Consider the following 24,149-nt stretch of genomic DNA (forward strand, 5'->3'; position numbering starts at 1 on the left):
TCCACTGACACTAAAAAGACAGTTTTATTTTGAAAGTGTTTCCACAGGAGGTGCAGATGTTGCTCATCGTGCTGGTTTCACAGACCTGCTGGCTGTGGTTACAGTGGCTCAGAGCTCCTCGGCCACTCAAACCAGTCACTCAAACCAGTCACTCAAACCAGTCACTGCTGTCTCTCCAGTCCATGTGAGCAGGTAAGAGCAAAGACATCATTCCTCAGTTAAGCAGAGCAGTCTGTCTCTCATGAATCATTATGATGTATATGTGTATATATGTGTGTGTTTTGGTGATTTAACCACATCAGTCTGATCTTGTTGAGAGGCTCAGGTGCGTAAAGACGTCATTTGTGGTCATTTTATGCGTAAAGTTGGTGCGTAAAGTTGGAGACGCGGTGTTTCTGCGGTGTTTCTCTCTGTTATTCTTTTATTTTGGCATGTGGAAGCATCCGCAGTGGCCTCGCTGTGCTGCTGGGAGTGATGTTGACTCACAAGGATCCAAAGGAGGCCAAACCCTGGTGTGATCCCGGAGAGGAACGGGTCGGAACGGGTCAGACCTGATGCCAACAGGGTTCTTCTTCCTTATTCTCTCTGTCGATGATATGAAAGCACTTCCCCTGAAACCACCCAGTCCATCACATCATATATATACCAGCGTCATATGGAACCCAATGTCAGAAGTTATTGATCCAAAACAACCAAAATAACATATGAACCCAATATCAGAAGTTATTGATCCAAAACAACATATGGAACCCAATATCAGAAGTTATCAACATATGGAACCCAATATCAGAAGTTATTGATCCAAAATAACATATGGAACCCAATATCAGAAGTTATTACATTTCAATTACATTACATTACATTACAGTCATTTAGCAGACGCTTTTATCCAAAGCGACTTACAGGAAGTGTATTCAACATAGGTATTCAAGAGAACTACTAGTCACCAGAAGTCATAAGTGCATCTCCTTTCTTAAACAAGCATCTTAAAGCATAAACCAGAGCAAAAGTATAGTGCAGAGGCAAATTACTATGAAAACAATAATTGCAACAGACTAATCCGAATATAGTAAGTGCTACAAACTACTACGAATAGGATAAGTGCAGTAAACAAATACGAATACAATAAGTGCACGAACTGATATGAATACAGTAAGTGCAACAACTAATACGAGTGCAATAAGTGCTACGAGGAAGGCTCCGGGTAGTACTTCTTGATCAGAAGTTATTGATCCAAAAACAACCAAAATAACATATGTAACCCAATATCAGAAGTTATTGATCCAAAATAACCAAAATAACATATGGAACCCAATATCAGAAGTTATTGATCCAAAAACAACCACTCTTACTCTGTCAGCTCATCTGTTTGCCTCCTCACACTTTTAAAGACAATCACACACACACACACACACACACACACACACACACACACACACACACACACACACACACACACACACACAGACACACACACATATTGAGATTCATGACACTAATGATTCATCACCACTAACAGACATCTCATGACAACCAACTGCATTGTGGGAATGTGGGATTCTGCAGAGCATTGTATATTATAAGAAGACTGAGAGGACGTGGACAGAATGAAAGAAACACCTCCAGATTAACTCAATGAACATTAAAATATTCATTTAATTAATTTGTTGTTCTGCTAATTTTTTAACTCAATAACAAATATTTTTGTTATAATTTTAAAGACGCCGATCATTTCTTAATTGGGTTTATGATTTTTTTTAAATATAAGTAATTTTTATAAAAACAAAAATACATTTCCCTCAAAGGCAAATCACATGACTCATACCGGCATTTAATAGCAAATTTATTTATTTTTTACATAATTTTATTATGTTCTCCTAGTTATTTATTTATGCTTTTTTTAAATGGAGAATGACATGTTTACGTCTGTATGATTTAAAGAGGTGCTTTTGTGGGATTCTTTGTGGTGAAGCCTCAGTTTTACAGATTTGTCGATTAAATCAGCTAATTAATTAATAGATTGAGAAGGTCCAAGTGTAAGAAAGTAGTTCTGTATTCTCAGAGATAGTATGATGCAATAATTAGCCTCCTTTTATAACTTTCAGGGTGTTTGAAGAGGTTTCTTGTGTTGCTGCTGTTTGGCGCTTTATTCTCACGATTAGAGCATCTCGCTGTATTTTTAATCTACGTTTCCTTTCTGTCGTTCTCTCACATGATGTTCTGATAAAGCTGAGGTTTTTAAGGTCATGTGACACGGAACAGTTGAATATTTCAGAGCTGTTTTTGGCACAAACATGATTCAAAAGTTGTGAAACGTTTGGAGGTGATGCAGCCACCCACATTTTGTCTAAACAGTTGAATTATTGATATTTTTTGGATACCAAATGAGTAGCTTCCGAGTATCAAAGCTCTAAACTGAATTTTAAAAGTATTATACTAATTATGAAGCATTTTCAGACTCAGGACCTGGTTCCTTGAGACTCTTTGATGTTTTATTTATTTTGCCTTCACTGGATGAATGTTTAACTTTGGAGACAATATGTCACCGAGGGTTTCCCCCTCAAAGTATAAACTATTTCTATCTATTATTATGACATTTCTATAGCTGACGTGGTTAATCATCCACCTCCTGACACATGTTGTCTTATGATCGATTCATTCAGCAGATGACTTAGTTCTATTTTATTTCATAAAGATGTAATATGATGTCATTCACCCTGGCCTCAGCTCATGGTGAATGACATCATATTACATCTCGTGGACTGATAGCAGATTAAAAACAGGAGCGTAACGCCGTTTGAGTGGTGATGCTTCTGTTTTTTGGCAATTTTCCAGACAGAAAATCAGTGAATCCATCACCAGGGTAGTTTGTTTGTGTCTTAAACCCAAAGAAACACTTGCAGAAAGGTTTTCCTCACATCCGTAGATCAGAATGATGCTTTTCTCGCTTTCGACTTCCTGCCTCCCACAATAAAGGAATGTCAGTTGGAGGAGTACCCCCCCCCCCCCCCCCCCCACTGTCAATTCCCATTAAAAGTTGTATTAAATAATATCTTTAAAACTGAAATAACAGATTTGTTTAGCAGAAGAAACAAACTCTTAACACAACACTTAAATATGGAGATTTTTCGTTTTTCTGTTATGTTTATTTGATTGAAGCTGCTGTAAGTTTTATCAGCTGTTTACAAAGTTTATTCTCTAGGTGGATTATGCTTCTGAAAACAAACACACAACAATCAGAAAGAGACTCTAATGACCACAAACATACACAGAACAACTACAAACAGACCAAAACGATCACAAAGAGATGCAGCACAACCACCGAATTCAGAAAGAGTCGTTGCAAAACGACACAATAGACACCAAAACAACTTCAAACGACCCAAAATGACAAAAAAGACGCAAAACAACATATTATATCCTAAAAATGGACGCAAAGCAAACCACAGAGACATTCAAAAGTACTAAAACAGATACAAAACTATTACATTAAGATGCAAAATGACTACAAAGGGACACAAAATGACTACATAAAACTGAACAATGTCTAAAAATAGATGCAGAATGAGATGCGAAATTACTGGAAATTATGCAAAACGACCACACGAAGCATGAAATGAATACCTAGAAATGGGGAATGACTGAAATAGATACAAGACAATCAAAGAGACACAAAACAACCACATAGAAATGTAAATTTCCCTTTGGTGAGGGACTCATAATCCATACATGGTAAGCAGTTATTTTAAGCTCTGTGATGTTTCTTCCTGAAATGCACAGTGGGAGTCGTAGTTGACTTCTTCTTCTTGAGTTTGCACATCCACATGCGTTGTACTGACTGCAGAAAGTGTCTTTTCACTGTAACTGTTTTGAAAAGCTGCTCCTCCTGCTGAAACACTTACTGTGGAGCAACTACACAAAGACGTTGTTGTAATACTTCCTTTAGACAGGAAGTATGAGGAAACAGAAGAAGAAAGAGAAGAACTTTCTTATTTCTCTTATTGGATTAGTACATGAGTCGATGGGCGTTTCTGTGAGTGTGCATGTGTTTCAGAAGAACCTGCTCTTCCAGTCTCAAGTGTGAGTCATTTTCTTTCTGTCATGAACTAAATGGGGCAAAGTTCTCCCATGGAGCCGACTAATGGGCTCGGCTCTAGCGTTGTGGTGCTCCGGTAGGATAACGTGTGTGTTTGATCATATATTCAGGTAATGGCTCTCCCAGCAAACATGTTGCACAGCCAGGGAGTGCTTAATTGACTTTGTGGGTGTGTGTGCTCTCCAACACACACAGATATAGAGATAGATAGTGGAAGCTCAAGGGACAGTGGGCGCGGTGGGAAAGGTCCATTCTTTAATCAGTATTGTCAGCAGTGAATGTCACACAGCAACAAAGACTGAAGCAAAATGACTGCAAAGGGACACAAAATGACCATATATATGTAAAACGTCTTTGAAATTAATGCAAAAAGGTCCAGAGAGACGCAAAATGGCTACAAAGACACATCGAATTACTATATAGAAATGTAGATTGTCTAAAAGTAGATGCAATGTGAACACAAAGAGCTGCGAAATGACTGAAACAAGATGTAAAGCAACCACAAGGAGACTCAAACCTGACAGGAACTACTTGAACAGACACCAGAGCTCAAATATTAACAACAGTTCATGAAATGTCTGCAGAAATATAAACTGTAGAAGAAGTCGGAGAGGCCTCTGATGGTGTCTTCTCTTTTCTGTGACTCCGATCCATACAGGCGATTAATGAAAGCATAAAGGTCCCCATCATATTTAGTGGAAAAATACAAATAAAAAGTCTGAAATGGCCAAAAGTAAGGAAAAACGCTGGAACCATAAGTGTAAAAATGTGAGCACGAGGTCCGACACTGATGTTGGTGATCTTGTGTTGGATGGAGTTGAGGTCAGGACTCCAGTTCTTCCAAACCAAACTATTTCCTCATGGAGCTGGTGTTATGTGCTCGAGGGCATTGACATGTTGAAACAGGAAATAGACAAACACAAATTATTTTCGGAAATATCATTGAAACATGCAAAGTTTCCTTCTTTGGAAATAAAACCCAGGAAAACAAAAACCCGGACTTTAACTAAAAATGTGAACCGTATAAATATCCCACGACTTTTAAGGATGTTTCCCTTGTCATGTATACGTATTTTAAGCTTTTCACGCGTCATTTAACGACCCGCTTTCATTACAAACTTAGCACACACATAGTTAATGTTTTGAATTCTAACAAAACTATTGGTTACGTTTAGGAAAAGATTGTCAGATTAAAAACAGGATGTTTGTTACCTAAATTAAGTTACGTATGTAGAAGAACATTGACTTTTGGTTTCACACGCGACACGAACAGTGGTCTCCAGGGTGAAAGTCCTGCGCTGGTTTCACCTTTCTCGCTCTTTGTACTACATCACCTGACACAATGTGTCTTCATACTTTTGGGTTGAATGCTACGTTTCCATGACAACGCCATCGTTCGTGACAGCTTTATCAGCTGTAACTGACGTACGAGAGCAGTGCAGAGCGCCGTGAGCTAACATGTTCTAAATGGTACGCGGCCGGCCGGGTCAGCAGAGCAAGAGGACGCTCTGATTAGAACACACAAAGAGGGAGACAGACTTCATTTTTTTCGCTCAGGTAGACATAATTCCCCTGTATCTTATCAAATCTTACACATTACACTGTGCAATAATAGTTAAAAAAGTTAAAAATAGTTAAAATAGTTGTTGTTTTTTCTCTGTCTGTAAATATAATATTTCAGTTATTGTTGTTGTTTTTTATTGCTTATTTATAATACTTGTTTTATTTTATTTTTAGTTTTTTATTTTTTATCTTGTCTTTCTTTACTATGTCTCTTGTGTGCACTTTACTCTATCTGTAAGTCTGCAAATTTCCTGTAAGTGCGGGATAATAAAGGATTATCTTATCTTATCTTATCTTATCTTATCTTATCATAGATAATAGTTTTTTGATGATATATTCATGTTCAGAAGAAAACGATCCTTTTTAAAATACTCGCAAGCCAGAGTGGCTGTGTTGGTATAGCAGTAGTCATGATGATGATTTCACTTGTATTTCCCAAAAGTGAGATGTCTATAAAGTCTGAATTATCTTAGCTGAAATATTTTGATTGTCAGCCATTGACTTCAATGATAAAAACACCTTTTAAAGTCATGAAGAATCCTTGAAAGCACCTGCAACAGCTACAAAAACAGAGCAATAACTCAACAGCTGATGAGGTAAAAGTGGGCGGTTTTGGAGCCAGAAAATACTTAAATGTATTCACTCAAAATGCAGTGCATGATAGTAATTTAATTTTCCCAAAACTGGACTAAAAATGGCACTGAAGAGTATTGAAAGAGTGTTGAATCTCTGTGTTACACAAACACAAAGGGACTGTGGCTCAGCGGTTAAAGAGATTACAGGTTTGATCTTCACTGCAGCGGAGCGTCGAGGTGAATTAACTCTCACTCTGAAGAACCTTCCCTCCGGATAAAAAGCTTCTCCCACCTCTTTTCCTCACACTTATCTCCATCATGTCAGGATCTGAAGCGGCTGCAGTTACATCAGCCACGTTTACTATTCTGCTTTGCAGATGAAATAAATCCACATGAAAGTATTTCCCGTATGTGATATCCGTGTGTTTACATTCTTCACGGTCTGTAATCAGAAGGAAGTTTAGTCAATTTATTGAATCCAACACTCCACCTTAAGCAAACTTTCTTTAACAATGAGGGCGCTGCCTACAGCTTGACACAGTCTTTAGTCTGCTGCAGGAGTTTTAACTGAAGCAGCAGCTTTGTTGTTGCACTTTAGAATAAAAGAAACATAGACTGTGTATAAGGAGAGGAAGTAGTTGTTGTGAAGTCTATTGTCGATTTGTGGACTGAGGTTTTGAAGCCTCAAGTTTGCCATTTTGGCAGTCGCCATCTTGGATTTTTTGCAATAATTGAAAGTAAGTGATTATATTTGACTGTGGAGAAGTGATGTATCCTCATACTATGTTTTTTTCTGCGTTTTCCTATGAAAGCCAGCAATACGTGTGAATTTATGCTCAAACCATGCATGCAGTCTTTTCAAAATAAACTTCTGTCTTTACAGGAATCAACTCAGTTAGGTTTAGGAAAAGATGGTGAAATACTTAGTTGTGGGATATTACATTACATTACATTACAGTCATTTAGCAGACGCTTTTATCCAAAGCGACTTACAATCAGTAGTATATTACATATCATTCACCCATTCACACACTGATGACAGGCTACCATCAAGGTGCCACCATCAGACTCTAACTAACATTCATCATCCAGTCCACACCGATGGCAAGCCTTCAGGAGCAACTTGGGGTTAAGTGTCTTGCCCAAGGACACATCGACTGCCGAAGCCGGGTATCGAACCACCGACCCTCTGATTGGAGAACTACCTTGCTCTCCACTACGCCACAGCCGCCCCCAATATATAAGAATTACAGCGCATTATTTCATAGCTTTTGCTAGGAATGCTGGAAGAGACCAGTCTGCAGAGAGACGCCGTAAACGTCTCCGGTGTCGACCTGTCAATCAGTGTGTAGCCCCGCCTTTAAAGCATCCCCTGCTTTATGGTCTATTTGACCAGTAAATGGAGCATAATCTACTAAATGAACATCATGCTGTATTGAAGAAGACTTGAAACTAGAGATTGAGACCATAAACTCATGTTTACAATGTTTACTGAGGGAATAAATCAAGAGAGAAGTAGAGTCATTTTCTCATAGACTTCTATACAACCAGAGGAGTCGCCCCCTGGTGGACAGGAGAGCCGCCTGATAAAAACCACCAACCTCAAAAAGTTAAACATGTGCAAGTGTTTAGTTGTATTAAAGGTGTATGTAGTTTTTATAGTCGTTGGTCATAATAGGTAGGATGCATTCGATCAGACTTTCTAACTGGATGATGGTTTCTAACTTGATTGAGATATGACATTCATTACAGTGATCATAATTTGATTATGTTTCCAGACATGCATCTCTTTCTCTGCATGTTTGATCTTGTTGTTTGATGCTCCTTGAGACACGAGACAGACGTGTTAAATGGCCGTCAGGTTATGGTAAATTGGCTTTTTAGAAAGACAGAGGTCTGAAACTGTGGCTCTGTTGTCACCTCTGCTCCACTGGTCGATCATTTAAAGAAAACAAATGCATAAAGATGCAATTTGTTGCTTAGTAACAGGCACGTTTGTCCCGACGGGGTTGTTAATCAGTCCGTTAGTGTAACAAAATGAACCGAGCTGGTGTTTCTGTGGTATTTCAGCGGCCTGCGAGCTTCCTCGTGTTGCTCATAAAGGTTTATTCGATGATGTTTGTGGGAGTGTCAGCTGAATGCCTAAAATGTCTCAGTTAGTTGAACACACACACAGTCTGTTGTGCCACTGGTTTGACTGGTGAGAGCAGGAGATTCAATCACGTGTTGAAAAAGCAAGCTGCTTCCTAAACAAGAGGAGTCGGTATGATGTCACTGAAAAGGGCCCGATGGAAGTCAGGTTGACACAAGTTTTTTAAGTGCAAGAAACCGGAATCGTGTTGCAAACCACGTTCACCAAACTGTCAGATGTTGCTAAAAATGACAAGACAGCATTCAGGATGCTCTCACACTCAGGAGACAACGGGCTCCTGGCTGACTCCCATCTACATGATGCTAACGTTTGCTAATTAGCAGTTTTGGAAGTATTTTTGCTCTTCTTACTACATGTTTATATGTCAGTCGGCTCTTTATTTCTGTATTTCCTTGCTTGTACTTCTGCAAAGCATGAAACCCCCTAAACTGGAAATACAAGGTTTTCTAGAGGAGTGAAAGTACACGCTCTACTCTCTGAATACTTTTTTACTTCAAATACCAATCCAGGAGCTTTTGGGGTAGTTGCCCACTTTCCTGCTTCCTGCTTCATGCATCTGTTTTTTGTAATTGTAAGTGTTTAGTCTTTTTTTCCAGCACTAGATTATCTGCAAATTCTCTGTATGTTTTATTACAGTTAATGGTTCATGCAGGGGACAGAGCTGTCCACTATGTGGCAGTGTCACACAATGTCTTCACTGGGTTTGGGTTCAGGTTGTGTTCAGTGAATTACTCACCTGCCAGCGCCCTACATCAGAGACGCTGCTCTGAAATGTTTTTAGTGCATTTTAGAAGATGTTTGATCATCAATCAGTTTCTTCTCCACATTCACTGCTGTCCTGCAGCAAAACCTCACTGGTGTTGGGATGAAAACCTGTTTGTTCTGGAGGTAAATCACCTCACCTGTTAACTGTTTCAGAATGAGAAAAATAAAATAAGAAGCAATTTAGAGGAAGTATTTCGAGCAATTCAAAGGAAAAGTGTATTTCTGTTCAGTTTGAATTGCATTTTGAGCCCTTGGTTTGATACTTTAATATATAATGCAGCTCCAGTTAAATTCCCCCACTGATCATGCACAAAGTAAACTGCTGCAGAAGTAGACAGCTGCTGTAAAACAAGTGGAAGCACTGAGCACTATTAGATCGAGCAGGAACAATCAGTTAAGTATGATGGTGGAGAAGATCGCTGCATAATGAGCTACCTTACAAACACTATCGATCAGGAGCAGGAAATGGCAGCCTTGAATGTCTTTGGCAGCGTAAATCACTTTGTAAAATGCACTTAGTACATGCATCTCATTAAATTAGTTGTTGTTTTTCTTGTGTATTTCGTTAATTATTCTAGTAAATTAAACGTCTTATATCTTGTTCTTTTTTTGTCAGTTCTGCTGATATTATTTGATTTTTTTTCAGGGCCCTGCAGTTTGTTTGTGCATAAACAATAAAACTACTCTGTTGATTTCCAGAACTTCCCTCTGAAGAGGCTGGAATGTTTTCTCAGAGGTTAGAAGTATTTCCCATGGGACTGAGAGTTTCTGTCTTTCCTGTGCTGGGCCAAATGTCCTGTGTGCAGCTCATGAGGCACCTTTGGGGGAAAGTTTTTCAAGATATCCAAAGCCTAAAAAACAAGCATTCTATTAATAGAACCTGTGGTATCATATGGACCACTGTGACCCCTTAACATTGACATTGACCAACACGTCTGCAATACTCTGGTTGATGATCAAACTAAGTTGGTAAACATTACACCTGCTTAACACCACCATGTTAGCGTCAGCATGCTAACCTGCTAAACTAAGATGGTTAACAGGGTAAACATTACACCTGTTAACACTGTCATGTTATCATTGTCATTGTAAACATGCAATCATGCTAACACGCTAAGTTAAGATTCTAAACATGCTAAACATGCTAAACATACTGTGTTCTCTTTCACATAAAACAATAACTTTAATAACTACAATAACTCAAAATTAAACTTTTTACCAAACCTTCAAACCTCAACTCAATATTTGGAGCACTTTTTTGTTTTGAATGAATGCACTGAAGTGAAACAGAGTAAATTAAGTAGTGTAAGGGCACAATTTAGTAATTTCAGAAGATTAATTATTAATTTTAGAGAGAACAAGTATAGTGAGTGCATAGGTGAGTCATTTTAGGAGATGATAATTCTGAGGGCAGGAATAACTGTACTTGTACTGAGGGAATACCCTCGGTGACACCTACCAAACTCCATAGAGAAATCTTGCAATTAAGCCAGAGATCCTGCCACAGTCATACCCGTTTTCCTCTTCATTTGGTATTGTGTAAGCTTGTTGTGTGTATGTATGTCTGGTGTATGTGCGTGGGTCTTTGCCTCAGTGCTCACATGTTGGTGGGCGTCTGAATTCTTCAGTCATTCTCTGGAATGTCAACAGTGAGTCATGTTGGGGTGGATGCTCAGTATTCCAGCTCTGTTCACACTGGTTCAGCCAGTTCCCCAAAAGCATCAAATCACCAATGTGTGTGTGTGTGTCATGAACTTGTGATTCCGTGGTGTTTTGTGTTTCCTCACACTTTGACATCTTCAGAGGAGACTGTAACCTTCATACGATCTGGAATGTCTTACAGGATAATTCATTCATCTGTGAACTCTGAGCTGAAACAAGTAGGAGCCAGGCCTCTTAAATTTGATTAAATTACTTGTTTGAGCCAAACGTTTTATAGTTTCAGCTTGTTTAATGTGCGTATTAGCTCCCCTCCTCTGTCTTATACGATAATTAAATGAATATCTTTGGGTTTGAGACAAAACACGAACTTTTAGGAAATTGTTGTTGTGCCATATTTCATTTCATATTTTGTAGACTGAAATACTAATAAATCTATCATTATCATCATTAATTATTTAACAATGAGATTGCGTCCTTAGTTTTAGTATTAAAGGTTGCTATTTTTGGAAATATTCTTATTGGTTTTCTAGCAGAAAATTAGATGTGAAGATTGATAACACTTTATTGTCCATATGCTAAACAGAATCCAACACTAATGTGTTAATTTGTGACGTTAACGTGGTTATTATTAGCAGATTTTGAACATTAGGCAAAGCCAGGCTAGCTGTTTCCCACTATTTTCAGTCTTTGCGCTAAGCTAAGCTAATGGCTGTAGCTTCATATTTATCACATGGGAGTGGTATTGATCTTCTCATCTAATTCTCGGCAAGAAAAGTTTAATAGAGTATTTATAAAAATGTTAAAATATTCTTTAAAATAGTTGTGAACAATGTTTAGAGTCATGTTATCATAAAGTTTTAGTGATTTAATAGAGAAAATCAGTTCTCAGTAGTTACAATTTAAAGATTGTATAAATGGTTCACTCTGGCTGTGAGGTGCTACGATAAAGAATTTAATTTGATTGAATTATTTCCATTTTTGATTAATCTGTTAAATTTGTTTGGTCCTTAAAATGTCAGAAAATGGTGATAAATGCTCGTACATTTCCCTCGAGCCCATAGTCTTTAAATGTCCAAGAGTCGAATCCAAATATATCAAACATATTTTAGCCTTCAAAAAGCTGCAAATCCTCACATTTCACTTGAAAAGCAACTTTAACAATTAATCAAATATCAATACAGTTGCAGATACTTTTTTCTGTCGATCCAATCTATCAATCAAGAATTTTCAATGAATTGAAAAGTTGGTGGAAGTCTCTTGAGAGCCTCTTTAACACCACAAGACCCGCCCCCTTCTCTCTTTCTCTCTCTCACATCTCCTCCCTCCCCTCCGGGTCCCGCCCAGCTGAATCTTCCTGTCCTCTGTTTGTGTCGCTGCTTCACTCCGTTCTCAACCTCCCGTCCGTTCTGTCGGGGCTCAGTGAATGTGTGTGTGTGTGTGTGTTTGTGTGTGTTTGTGTGTGTGTGTGTGTGTGTGTGAGGAGGTTTAAAGACACTGCAGAGGAGGATTATTGTTTTGTGTTTTTGAGCAAGTTTGTTTCTTCACGGAGAGACAATTAGGGAAGTGATGATGATGATGATGATGATGATGTTGAAGGGCTTCCCCAAGCCTCCGCAGGCTCAGGTCAGTGGATGCCATCACTGTGTGTGTGTGTGTGTGTGTGTGTGTGTGTGTGTGTGTGTGTGTGTGTGTGTGTGTGTGTGTGTGTGTGTGTGTGTGTGTGTGTGTGTGTGTGTGTGTGGAAGGTAATTCATGCTCCTCCTGCTATTGTATCGTATTGTGTTTTCTAGGCTGTTAAATTGTGTGTTTTTTGAGCTTCCCGCTGTTTCGACAGTAAACTTTTTTTGAATTATCAATGAAATTGCCAACTTTTCTATAATCTTCAGGACTGTCAAATGTCAAAAATATCAATAAATGTCGTCACAGCTTCTCAGAGCCTAAAGTAATGTCTTCAAATTGCTTATTTTTTAGTATATGACCTGTAGAGCATTTTTCTAGCCTGACAAAGATATTGATAATTGAGTGCCAAACCCAATAAGAATATGTTTATTTAAACATTAAACACAGGAAGAACTAGAAAGGTGCCTTCAGTAGAGCACATATCTCTGCCAGGTGTGTCTGAAAACACCATACTGTAATGTTTGATTTGATGAACACAACACTCTACTGTGCAGACTTCTGTCTCAGCTCCGTCTCACGGGCGTAACCGCGACTTAAAGCGTTTATTTAGGCTTTAATTCCACTGAGCTAGCAGTTTTCTCCCACTGTGTCTCTGGTCGCAGAGTAGCGGCTGAGAGGTACTCAGCTGTGTGTGAACTGGTAGTTCCGTTAGCCAAAGATACTGTCCAAAACAATAGAAGTGAGAAAACAATTTTCCAACACTATGTCTCTTGCTGCTGAGTAGCGGCTGAGAGGTACTCAGCAGTGTGTTTAATTAGCAGTTCTTTTAGCCAAACATACCGTCCACAACACAAAAATCGAGCAAACTGTATTACCCCACTGTGTGTCTGGCTGCAGAGTAGCGATTGTGAGGTAATCAGCAGAATTGACAGGTAGTTCTTTAGCTCTTAGCAAAACACATCAGCCATTACAATAAATGTGATCAAACTGTATTACCCCACTGTGTCTTTGGCCACAGAGCAGCAGCTGTGAGGTACTCAGCAGTGTGTGAACTGGTAGTTCCGTTAGCCGTTAGCCAAACGGATGTTGTTTACATTGAAAAAAAGGAAACATCCATTCTGTAACAATGTGTTTGAATTCAGAATTGACAGCGTATTAATGCAACGATGCTTGACGTTGGATTTCCTGTTGCCCTTTTAGTACACTAGGCAATTTGCATTACAGATAATTGTCGTAAACTAGCGTGCCATGCTGTATGGAAAACATCGTGACGTCTTCAAAAAGCTTATTTTGTTTCACAATGGGTCAATAAAACAACATAGAGTTAAAAACATGCTTCAGTTTGAAGGTTTTAGTTCTTTCTAGGGTGTTTAATGTCTAAATAAATGTGCTAAGTCAGTGGTTCAAGATGTCAAAATGCAAAATTATTTCTGCCAATTTTACGTTTTGTATTTATTACAGATTTTACTGGTCTTGTTTTTTTGGTGCATTGCTTTTTTTTTTGGTGCATTGTTTTTTTGGTGCATTGCGAAACAGATGTCATGGTATTTCACAGTAAAATGACAGGATAAATATAGTCATTGTTGCGTGCCGTCTGACTCATGTCTCTTTTGTCTTTTTGTCTCCGTACATGGGTGACCAAACTAGTTCCAATTTAAGACGCAGAAACCAACAAATATCAATCAATCTCTTGTCACTGATCACTGACGACTTGGAGAAGTGCAAGAGGATGACTTTAAATACCTCAGTGTGTGAGTGAGAGAAAGTTAAGTTATAGAAGTTAAAGAAAAGAGAGGAAGAAAGGGATGGGTGCATGTTTTTTTTTGAGTGTGTGTTTGTATATTTGTATGTGTGTGTTTGTGTGTGTGTGTGAGGACTCAGCAGCATGCCACTGGCGAGTGATGCACTTTGGGGGGCTGGGGTGAAGCTCCACACTGTACACAATTAATGTGAGTGCTCACTGGGCCGGTATAATGCACAGACACAGACACAATTAATCATCTTAAAATATTTTCTCGTTCTTTCAAAGGTCAACGACGACGAACCGCTCAATTTCCTCTCATTGTTTGTTTGACTCACGTGGATTAAATATCATGTCCTCGGAAAATATCCTTAAATAGAAAAAGGATTTGCCCTGTCAGCTCTTTTTCTAAATTGTTTTTGTATTGCCATTTAATTAAATGTAATAGGAAAGGGGTCTATTGTAGCTTGGCACTCACAGAAAGTTCCCACCAGATCTGCAGAGCTTTTTAAGCCTTTCTTAGGGCATTGTTTTGATTGTACGGCACATTAAACATCTGGTTCAGTCTCAGGCAGCGAGTTGTAATGAACCCACTGTACACTAAGACTAACTGGTTAACCTAGTGGAGCATTCAGCAGCTAAAGAGACAGATATTTTCCTGAGGAGATGGTGGAGACCAAAAACGGAGCTAAAAGAGCGGATATTCGTGTTACTGGAGGTTTTGCTAACATGTTTTCTGTTCTCGCCAATTTGCTGAAAAGGTTTGATTTCAGCTTTTAAGTTCAGCTTGTATTGCAAAGTAGACGCATTGGGTCTGCTTTGTTAGTTTCATGCGCACCAACGTATTCTCATACAACGGTTTTGAATAATATCTTTGACATTTCATGCGTTTTTCTTACAAAAGCCTTGCAACATGTGTCAATTTCCACTTTTTAGATAACATAACTCCATAATAACATTATTCCATCGGAGACAAAAGACATAAGTGTGTATATGAGCGTGTAACAGTGAATGTAACCGAAGCTGTGCTACTTTACTTTCTGCAAAGAAACATAAGCCAGCAGTTTGAGCAGCGAGTTCTGAACCTGCTGTCTCTCCCACCGTCCCACCTCCTGCTGCTTTATTTTAATTCTGTCTGTATAATCTCTTGTTTCTTCACTTTCCCACCTTTTGCTTTTTATCCTGCTGACTCTACGGTTATTTTTTTAATTCCCTGCATCACCGGTTCCACCAGGAAGCCTTTGTTAGACGTCTGCAGACACACCTCAGACGTACTTTCACACACTTTTCTCTGGTCACACAGTTTCAATACAACAGTGACACACAGGATCTCAATGCTGTGGATGATTTGCAGACTACAGACTACGTACTGTGTGTTTGTGTTTGAACCGTGCAAACCAAATATGTTTGCAGCGTCATGGTAATACAGTAAACGTTGCAGCATTTGCATCTAATTTGTTTGCAGTGAGAAACATTACCTGAATGTGAGGTAACTGGAGGGTCAAGCCAATAAAATCCACTGTTTATTCATATTTATAAAATCAAATATTATTCGAATCAATTCCATTTATTTTTATAAACCAGATATCACAAATTCAGTTGTTAAAGGAAGGAAAATTATTTTTATTTTTATAAATTTTCTCTAATCTTTGCACCTTTTTTTTAAGAATACTGTAGTTTGATTTTTTCTGGCCTCTTAAAATTATTCAGATTAAATAATTTTATTAGATTATTGACAAATTGGACGTATTTCTCTTATTAAAAGCTTTCATTCCAATAATTAGTTACCTTCTTTCTTTATTAAAAGCTTTATTGTTAAATTGAGGTCTAATTAAAAGATGCGTGGCAACATTAAAGGAACACTCTTTATACAGAGTCAGAAAAACGACGTGTTTCTTTTTTTATTTGTTTAAATCAAAGATTAAAATCAGGAGGAAACGTCACTGTTACTAAAAAGACAAGTTTGCAGAATCAAACCATTAAATATTTGCCATTTTGATTAAATGTTTAGGAATAATTGGTCAAAATACAATACTTCATCCATTAAAGAAGTAAACATGAAACACCAAAGTATGTTTTTTGGGTAACTTGCAAGTTCCTTCATCATTTCAAGTGTGAAATTATAAAAATAAATGTTATATTATATATTATAAAGCTAACTTTCCTTTAAACCATAATGATATACAGACTTTCTAGAGGAGCAGGTGGTTCAGTGGCTGCTGATGGGTGACCTCTGAGGTCGTCTGGAGGAGGAAGTGAAAGCAGACAGACCTAAAAAAAAAGTAGTTCGCTTTCCAATGTTTTGTGAGGCAGGAAATAACCTCATATAGCAGAAATCTAGGAAGTCAGAGAGACTATTTCGCTTCTCACAGCTTTTATTTCACAACGATAACAGACGGTTAATCTAATTAAAAACATTTCAGTTCACTGATTTAGTATCAGTTGTATTTTGTGAGTGTTGTTAAGTACTGGTGATACATACAAGTTTTAAGTTTGACTAAATTATTCTAAAATCCCCAAATGAATACAGTGACTTTGGAACCCCTAAATGTAGTAATTTAGTTCTTGCAGAAGATATCATACCTAGTGAAAACTTTTAATTTTGGTATCTAAATACCAATTAGTATTAATTAATTTTATTGTAGGAATGTAAACTAAAACACAAATACAACAGAAATATAATAATGTTGAGATTTGAAATTTTGAATGTCAACAATCTTATCATTTTTGCACCAAAAATCAATTGTTGCCGATAAATTCTCAGTCAATCTACCAATTGATTATCTGACAAATCTTTTCAGCTGTACTTTTATAACAAAACAAAACTATTCCATTAATCCTTTATATACTTTGTGTGCAAATACCTTCATTTCTAGAGTAGCTAAAGCTGTCAGATGAATGTAGTGGCGTAGAAATATAAAATAGCATGAAAACAAGGGTATCTTGTTTTCATGCTATTTTATATTTAAGTACATGACCTTGAAATGTGTCATCAAGTACAGTACTTCAGTAAATATACTTTCCATTCAGGCTCCTGTAGCAGCTTGTCTCTGATTGGCTCACAGGTTTTACCGCATCACTGATGACTGATGACATCATCGTCTCTGAGCGTGTCATTCATGTTTCTGGGTCAGCTTTCTGTGAACATCCCTCCAGTTTATCCTCCTCACTCACTCACGATGGAACACACGAACACCGACCTGTTTCTTCTGACACACTAAACATCGAAGGAATGTTGTTAAAACTGCTGCTCTGCTTCCTCTGCTTCTCCTTCGATAATCCTTTTGTTTAGATTAGTGTTTCACACGATGGGAGGAGGACGGAGAGGAGGGGGAGGAGGAGGAGGAGGATGGGAGAAGCTGCAGTGTTGAAGATAAAACAGCTGGATGTAGAGAGAGCGACTGAGGAAAGATGGAGAGCTAAAAGACACAAAAAGACACTAAAATAAATGATGATATATGAGAAACTTTGCTTTTTGTCATAGTGAAGGTTCCAGTGCAGAAAATGTAGGTTATTCAATTACTGCAGAGAATGATGGATGATATATACTCACATATATTATACTATAAATATCCACACATTTGTATCTGCAGACTTTAAAGTACCTGAAATTAATGTCAATTACTTTATTGTTTTTGATTAGCATTTTTTATTTTCCATTAAACCCACCATGCATTTGTTTGAATGCATTAGAAAAGAAACACTACGGCTCTCCCTGTCCAGTGGAAATAATCATATTTTTTGAGCTTTAAGCATATTTTGTAAATAATCTGGATAATGTCAATTATTTTGGCCAGAATAATCATGACATGAAACTTTCATATCCTAACATTCCTACTTAGATTTGACCGCACGAAATGAGTGAGTGTTTGTAAACAGATGTGTTGATATAGTATTGTTTTTCTCAGTTTTTCTGATTCTCCGTCAACTGTTGAAGCATGAAAAACAACACTTTCTTAACAAATTATTTGGTAATTTCAGCGATTAACTATTCTTTTATGTTGGCGGATAAATGTTTATTGAAACTGGAAGTAGATCAGAGTTGGAATGCTGCTTTTTTCACGTTGAAACAAGCCACTTCAGGAGGTTTTGGCATCTGATTAGGAAGGATTAGATTGCTGTGGGATCCTCCATGAGCCTCCGAATAACATAAGTTAGTCCTGTTCCACCATTTAAACCCACTCCTCTTCCCTTACCTGTCTCTCCAGGTGAGCCCCGGGCTCCAGACTGAGTGCTAACCATGCTGCGGCACAGCGAGCCGACCTCCAGCACCCTGCAGCTGGTCGCCAACGACATGACCGACATCATGGAGAAGCTGGACACCCGCGAGCTCGACCTGGAGGACGGAGAGTACGACACCACCGACGCCCACGCCTCAGGTGAGTGGATTCAACTCCAGTGTGGACGTTCATCCTCCAATCACAGCACATAAACATGTCTGAGATGTTGTTTGTATGCTCTGCAGCCGAGCGTCTTCCGTTCACGGCGATCTACCACACGGTGGGCTTCAAGGAGGCCGAGGCCAACGTCTTCCTGTCGTCTCCGATCACGGCGAAGATCCTGGAGGTGGAGCGCTTCACCTCGGCTCAGGACCGCTTCAACCTCACCACGCAGAGGAGCGTCAACAAGGTGATAAAAGACGCTCAACCCTCCGTGAGGTTTCACTTAGTACAGTTATTATCTGTCTTATTATTAGTCTCTGAGCACTTTGCTTTCCTTTTACATATCTGTGCTGACGTCCGTTAAGAATGTCAGAAGTTTTGTTGCTCAGGTCACAATTTTTCTGCAAAAGGCTCAGAATATTGAGAACCCAAACCAGACTTCTCCTTCAGTTGTTGTGAAGTGGGTTCATTTTAACATCTAAATATGAAACAGAATATACATGCTTGCAACTTTGTAAGTTTTGAGACACTGATGAGATCTAAAAAAGAAAAAACAAGCAAATATACATTTCTTTGATCACCAATTTATTGCCTTAATTTCTTACAGTATTGAAATATATTGAATCATAATCTGTATCGTGATGCGTATCGTATACCCTGATTCTTATCAATACATATCCTTATATTTGACATAAAAAGACAAGACAAGATGTGAAAGACACAAGCAGGAAGCGTTTTCTAAGTTTAGCACTAAACATGAAGAACAGCTGAGGCAGATGAGATGTCATTGGTTTTCAGGTATTTTGATAAAGTCTGCTGAAAACTGATTACAAACTGATTACAACACCAAACCTGCTGCGGTTGGTTTCATTTCTTCAAACAAAGATTAGGTTAGATAAGATAAAAGTTTATTGATCTTGAAGGAAATTCTTGTGCCAGAGTTTCATTAAAGATTACAACAGAAGAATAGCAAAAGAAAACAATGGAATAAAGATATAAACCTTTATGAACAATAGAATAACAATTAAGTGTACATGAAATTGAAATGTAATATTGCGCATGAGGTGGTTATTATTGTTGATTCTTCAGCTGTTCTTCCTGCAGAAGGGGGAGGGGTTATATCGTTTGATGGCCACAGGTAGAAAATACTTTACTGAGGCGTTCTGTGCTTCACCTCTGGTCTCATACAGGAAGTGAAAATGAATGAATCAGCTCTGATTCATAAGAGACCAGAAATGATCAATCTTGTGTTGTTGATTTTTCAAAGCTTAAAAAATGAAACGCCAAAACGTGAAAACCCTTTATTTTATTTATATAAATGTAAAGCATTGAACGTCACTATCTGACCTGTGTGTTTGTGTGTTTGTGTGTTTGTGTGTTTGTGTGTGTCTGTGTGTTTGTGTGTCTGTGCTCAGTCGCTGCCGGCGGTGTTTAAGATCGAGATGAAACACGGGGAGTTCACCTGGCTGGTGAAGAGGAAGGAGAAACACTTCATGGATCTCCACAGAGAGCTGAGGACCTACAAGACCTTCATGAGGCTGCCGCTGCCCACACGCAGGTAAAAAGGTTTTGTTTACTGCCTCTCTTGTTCTGGATTATCTCAGGTTTAAATTCAGTTAAACTAGCATCCAGGGATTTGAACCGACGACCTCTCTATTGTGTTTTTTATCTCTGCAGCCACACGATAAAGAGGCAGTCGGCGGCGAGGAGCGAGGGGAGGGAGATCCCGAACCTCCCCAGAGGAGGAGACGAGCTGGAGAGAGACGGGCAGGTCTCCAGTCGACGGGTACGACGCCGTTAATCACCTGATTTCACTCTTTTTTAACGTTTGATATTTTATTTTACCGGCTGATATTCTTCTAATGTTCCAGAAACAACTGGAGGATTATTTGAACAACCTGCTCAAGAGGCCCATGTACAGGAACTACCACGCAACGGTATGTCAATATATCAGAAGGGTTTATCTCTGTTTGAAAACCAGAAAAATGATAAATGTTTAATGTGCAACAAACATAGAATCACTTGTTTCTCTCTTTCAGATGGAGTTCATTGATATCAGCCAGCTGTCTTTTATCCACGACCTCGGACCAAAAGGCCTGTAAGAACAACTCAAAAATGATCTTTGACTACTTTTTAATCCTGCATTTCCAGGCCTTTAGACACTACTTTTGTGTGATTAATTTGCATGTCAGTGTTTTTTTCAAGCTGTGAATATTATGCGACGAAAAAAGACAATTTATGTTACTTTTTTTCTTTTCACAAAAGCAAAGTCCAGTAAAACTTTATTTATATAGCACACATTTTAAATAAACCACAGTTTGAACAAGTATATGAAGCAAATGACTCAAAAGATATATAAAAGAGAATAAAAATGAAATAAAAAGTACAGAAGAAAACATAAGCATATTGTGCACATCATTTACAAAATTAACATTATACACATATGCTATGTAGTCTGAATCAAAACGGCAAACTTCATTTCTACTTTCAACTTTGACAAAGGGAGCGCAGACCAGATCTTCTCCCTCTGTTCTTACCTTTCACAATAAAAGCCCGAACATATAATATTTGCAGGCAAGTTTTGCAAAAAATCTGATGTTTTGGTACGAAAATTCAGCTTCAAACCGATTTAATGTGAGAGGTTTCCAGAAGCCTGAAAATTAAATGGATCATATTTTAAGATTCTTAAGCTTTTATGCTGCATTTCTTGTATGAAAGGTGCTATACAACTATAAACTTTTTTTTACCTTTAAACTATGACAGATTTCCTTTTAATTAGATTATCAATATATCTCCTTCCTTACAGTTTATCGCCAGATTCTTACCAATACACAGCCGTACATTGGACATAAAAAGACATTGTGACAAGTTGTGAAAGACACAGGATGTCAATACTTTAAAGGTATTTAGACAGAAAGAGTTTGAGCTAATGATTTGACTTGAACACAATCATTACGACACCAAACCGGCTGAGTGTGGTTTTATTTCCTCTAAACTATGAGGAAAGTCAGTTTAGGTTCATTGTGGCACGTAGACAGTTTTTATTGTGAAACATTTATATGAATGAAAGCAAATTTCTTTTAACCCCTTGATATCCAAAAATGATTAGGGTAAAATAATGTGCAAGCCAACAATGTACTATGATATCCAAAGCCTTCATCTGTGTTTTTTTTTCTACTTTCCAGTATTTTTCGGCAGGAAAAAGAGCTTTTCTCTTGTCTTTCAGAGAAGGAATGGTGCTGAAGAGATCCGGTGGCCATCGGATCCCCGGGTTAAACTGCTGTGGTCGCAGCCGAGTCTGCTACCGCTGGTCCAAACGGTCAGTGGACAGAAACAGTCTATCATTATTATTCTTTCTTTAAGCATTCAAGGATAATTTATTGTCATTATGCAACACAGGGATGCACAACGGAGTTTAGTAATAGCCCATTTGTGACACAACAAACACATGACAAAAGAAAACTAAACAAAGACAGTAGTACCTTCCTGTAGTGCATTTCTTTTAATCTGCATCATAAGGAATGTAAACAGCAGCGACAAAAACAGATAATATGGCCGACATCTTCACATTAAAAATTAAACATGAGAAAAAAAGGAAAACAAACAAACATTTTTGAGCTTAAAGCATCGTGATGTAAAAACAGAGTCCACCACCTCTCGACCCACCAGAGTCCTGATTATGAGAATCTATAAACATTTTACTTTTTGTAAGGAAACTTCCAGGTTAAACTGAGACTTGGTGATGTTATAACCAACATTTCTTCTGTGTGTGCGTAGCTGGCTGGTGGTGAAGGACTCGTTCCTGCTCTACATGAAGCCCGACTCGGGCGCCATCTCCTTCGTGATGCTGTTCGACAAAGAGTTCAGCATCAAGATGGACTCCAAAGAAACGGAGACCAAACACGGCATCCGCATCGACAGTCTGTCCAGGTGTGTGAGACATACGGGTGTGTGTGTCATTTTATGAATCGTTTTGTTTTGAATGTTTGATTTGATCGAGATGTGTTTGGTCATCACTGAGGCGGAAAGTTGTAATATTAAGTTTATTGATAAAATATTTAAAAGAAAAGGGTAGGACTTGACAAGTATTCTACCTTCTCGGATATTTCTATATAAATATTTAATTTATTTGATTTATATTATCTATTTATTTACATATTTGAAAAAACATTTCACATGTTAAAAAACGTTTTAAAAAGTAATAAAAAAGTAACCAAAAAATATTGATATTTTAATAAAAACTAATAATTATTTTGTATATAAAAATAAATAATTATTGTATACATAAATAAATTAGAATTGTAATTGTAGAAATGTAAAAACAATCTTAGTTTCTATAGAAACTCAGAAAAGACTGTATATTGAAACAAATGTTTTTTGTTTAAAAAAAAAAAAAAACAAGACATTTTACATGTTAAAGTTTTAAAAAGTTGTAAAAAAAGTAATGAAAAAAGTAATAAAATACTAAAAAAGTTTTTGTGCACATAAAAAGAAAAAAATCTAAATTTTTAAATTAGATTTATATTTTGAACATGTAAAATTAAATCTTAGTTTCTATAGAAAGTCAGAAAAAGACTATATTTAACAAAAAATATATATATTTTTTTACATGTAAGTAATAAAATACAAATCCTTTTTTGTATACGTAAATAAATCTTTTTTTTTTAATTAGGTTTATATTTTGAACATTCAAAAAGACTGTATACTTAACTAAAATATTTATATTTACAAACTGCATATTCTTTAAAATAACTTAACATTCGCCTTAATCTAAGTTATTAAGTTATTCTAAACATTACGTTACATTATCTTAACATTAGTTAAGGGGAGTTCTTAATGGACCGTTTATTATAAAGCTTAGTGTCTTTGCCTTCAAAGAAACAAATCTAACTTAGTAACTTAAACATTGAATCTTTATTTGTCATATTTCAGATCTCTGGTTCTGAAGTGCTCCAGTTACCGACACGCCCGATGGTGGGGTCAGGCCATCGAGGGCTTCGTCCAGAAGCACGGCTCCGCCTTCCTCACCGACCACCGCTTCGGATCCTTCGCCAGGGAGGAAGTGAACATCCTCGCCAAATGGTAACCGAGGCAACCAACTGAGGAAAAAACAAGTTCACCTTTCGGTCTCAGCGACGTCAAATTGGAGTAAAATAGTGGCGTGTGTGTGTGTGTGTGTGTGTGTGTGTGTGTGTGTGTGTGTGTGTGTGTGTGTGTGTGTGTGTGTGTGTGTGTGTGTGTGTGTGTGTGTGTGTGTGTCTCGCTGGAGTAACCTGACACAAAGTGAGGGAAAGTGAGCCTCACCTGCTCGTCACCTGTCTCCCTGCTGAGCAACACTATACTGTCTGTGAGACAGACTGTGTGTGTGTGTGTGTGTGTGTGTGTGTGTGTGTGTGTGTGTGTGTGTGTGTGTGTGTGTGTGTGTGTGTGTGTGTGTGTGTGCACCTTAAAAAGCATTATGAAAGAACAGCATATGGAGGGGTTGAAAAGTGAGAGGGGGAAGTGTTTGTTTGGGTTGTTCTTACTGTCTAAATTTCTTTGTGTGTCTGTCTGTGTGTGTGTGTGTGTGTGTGTGTGTGTGTGTGTGTGTGTG

General features: G+C 37.9%; 1 protein-coding gene across 2 annotated transcripts in view; it reads left to right on the forward strand.

The window, feature by feature from the left end:
* Positions 1-138: 138 nt before the first annotated feature.
* pld1b (phospholipase D1b) overlaps positions 139-24,149 on the forward strand; it is a 42,529-nt gene continuing 18,518 nt past the window's right edge. The window contains exons 1-10 of one of the 2 annotated variants that reach the window (XM_054622551.1): positions 139-192; positions 18,383-18,553; positions 18,640-18,803; positions 19,972-20,114; positions 20,234-20,342; positions 20,428-20,493; positions 20,596-20,654; positions 21,783-21,875; positions 22,334-22,486; positions 23,489-23,638. In XM_054622551.1, the coding sequence (XP_054478526.1) occupies positions 18,415-18,553; positions 18,640-18,803; positions 19,972-20,114; positions 20,234-20,342; positions 20,428-20,493; positions 20,596-20,654; positions 21,783-21,875; positions 22,334-22,486; positions 23,489-23,638 (1,076 nt within the window). In that variant the 5' untranslated portion in view covers positions 139-192; positions 18,383-18,414. Of the gene's footprint in view, positions 193-12,355; positions 12,437-18,382; positions 18,554-18,639; positions 18,804-19,971; positions 20,115-20,233; positions 20,343-20,427; positions 20,494-20,595; positions 20,655-21,782; positions 21,876-22,333; positions 22,487-23,488; positions 23,639-24,149 lie in introns of those variants that run through there. The other variant, XM_054622552.1, reaches the window with a different exon arrangement.

This window comes from Anoplopoma fimbria, chromosome 21 (assembly GCF_027596085.1).
Source record: "Anoplopoma fimbria isolate UVic2021 breed Golden Eagle Sablefish chromosome 21, Afim_UVic_2022, whole genome shotgun sequence".
NCBI classification, from domain to species: domain Eukaryota; kingdom Metazoa; phylum Chordata; class Actinopteri; order Perciformes; family Anoplopomatidae; genus Anoplopoma; species Anoplopoma fimbria.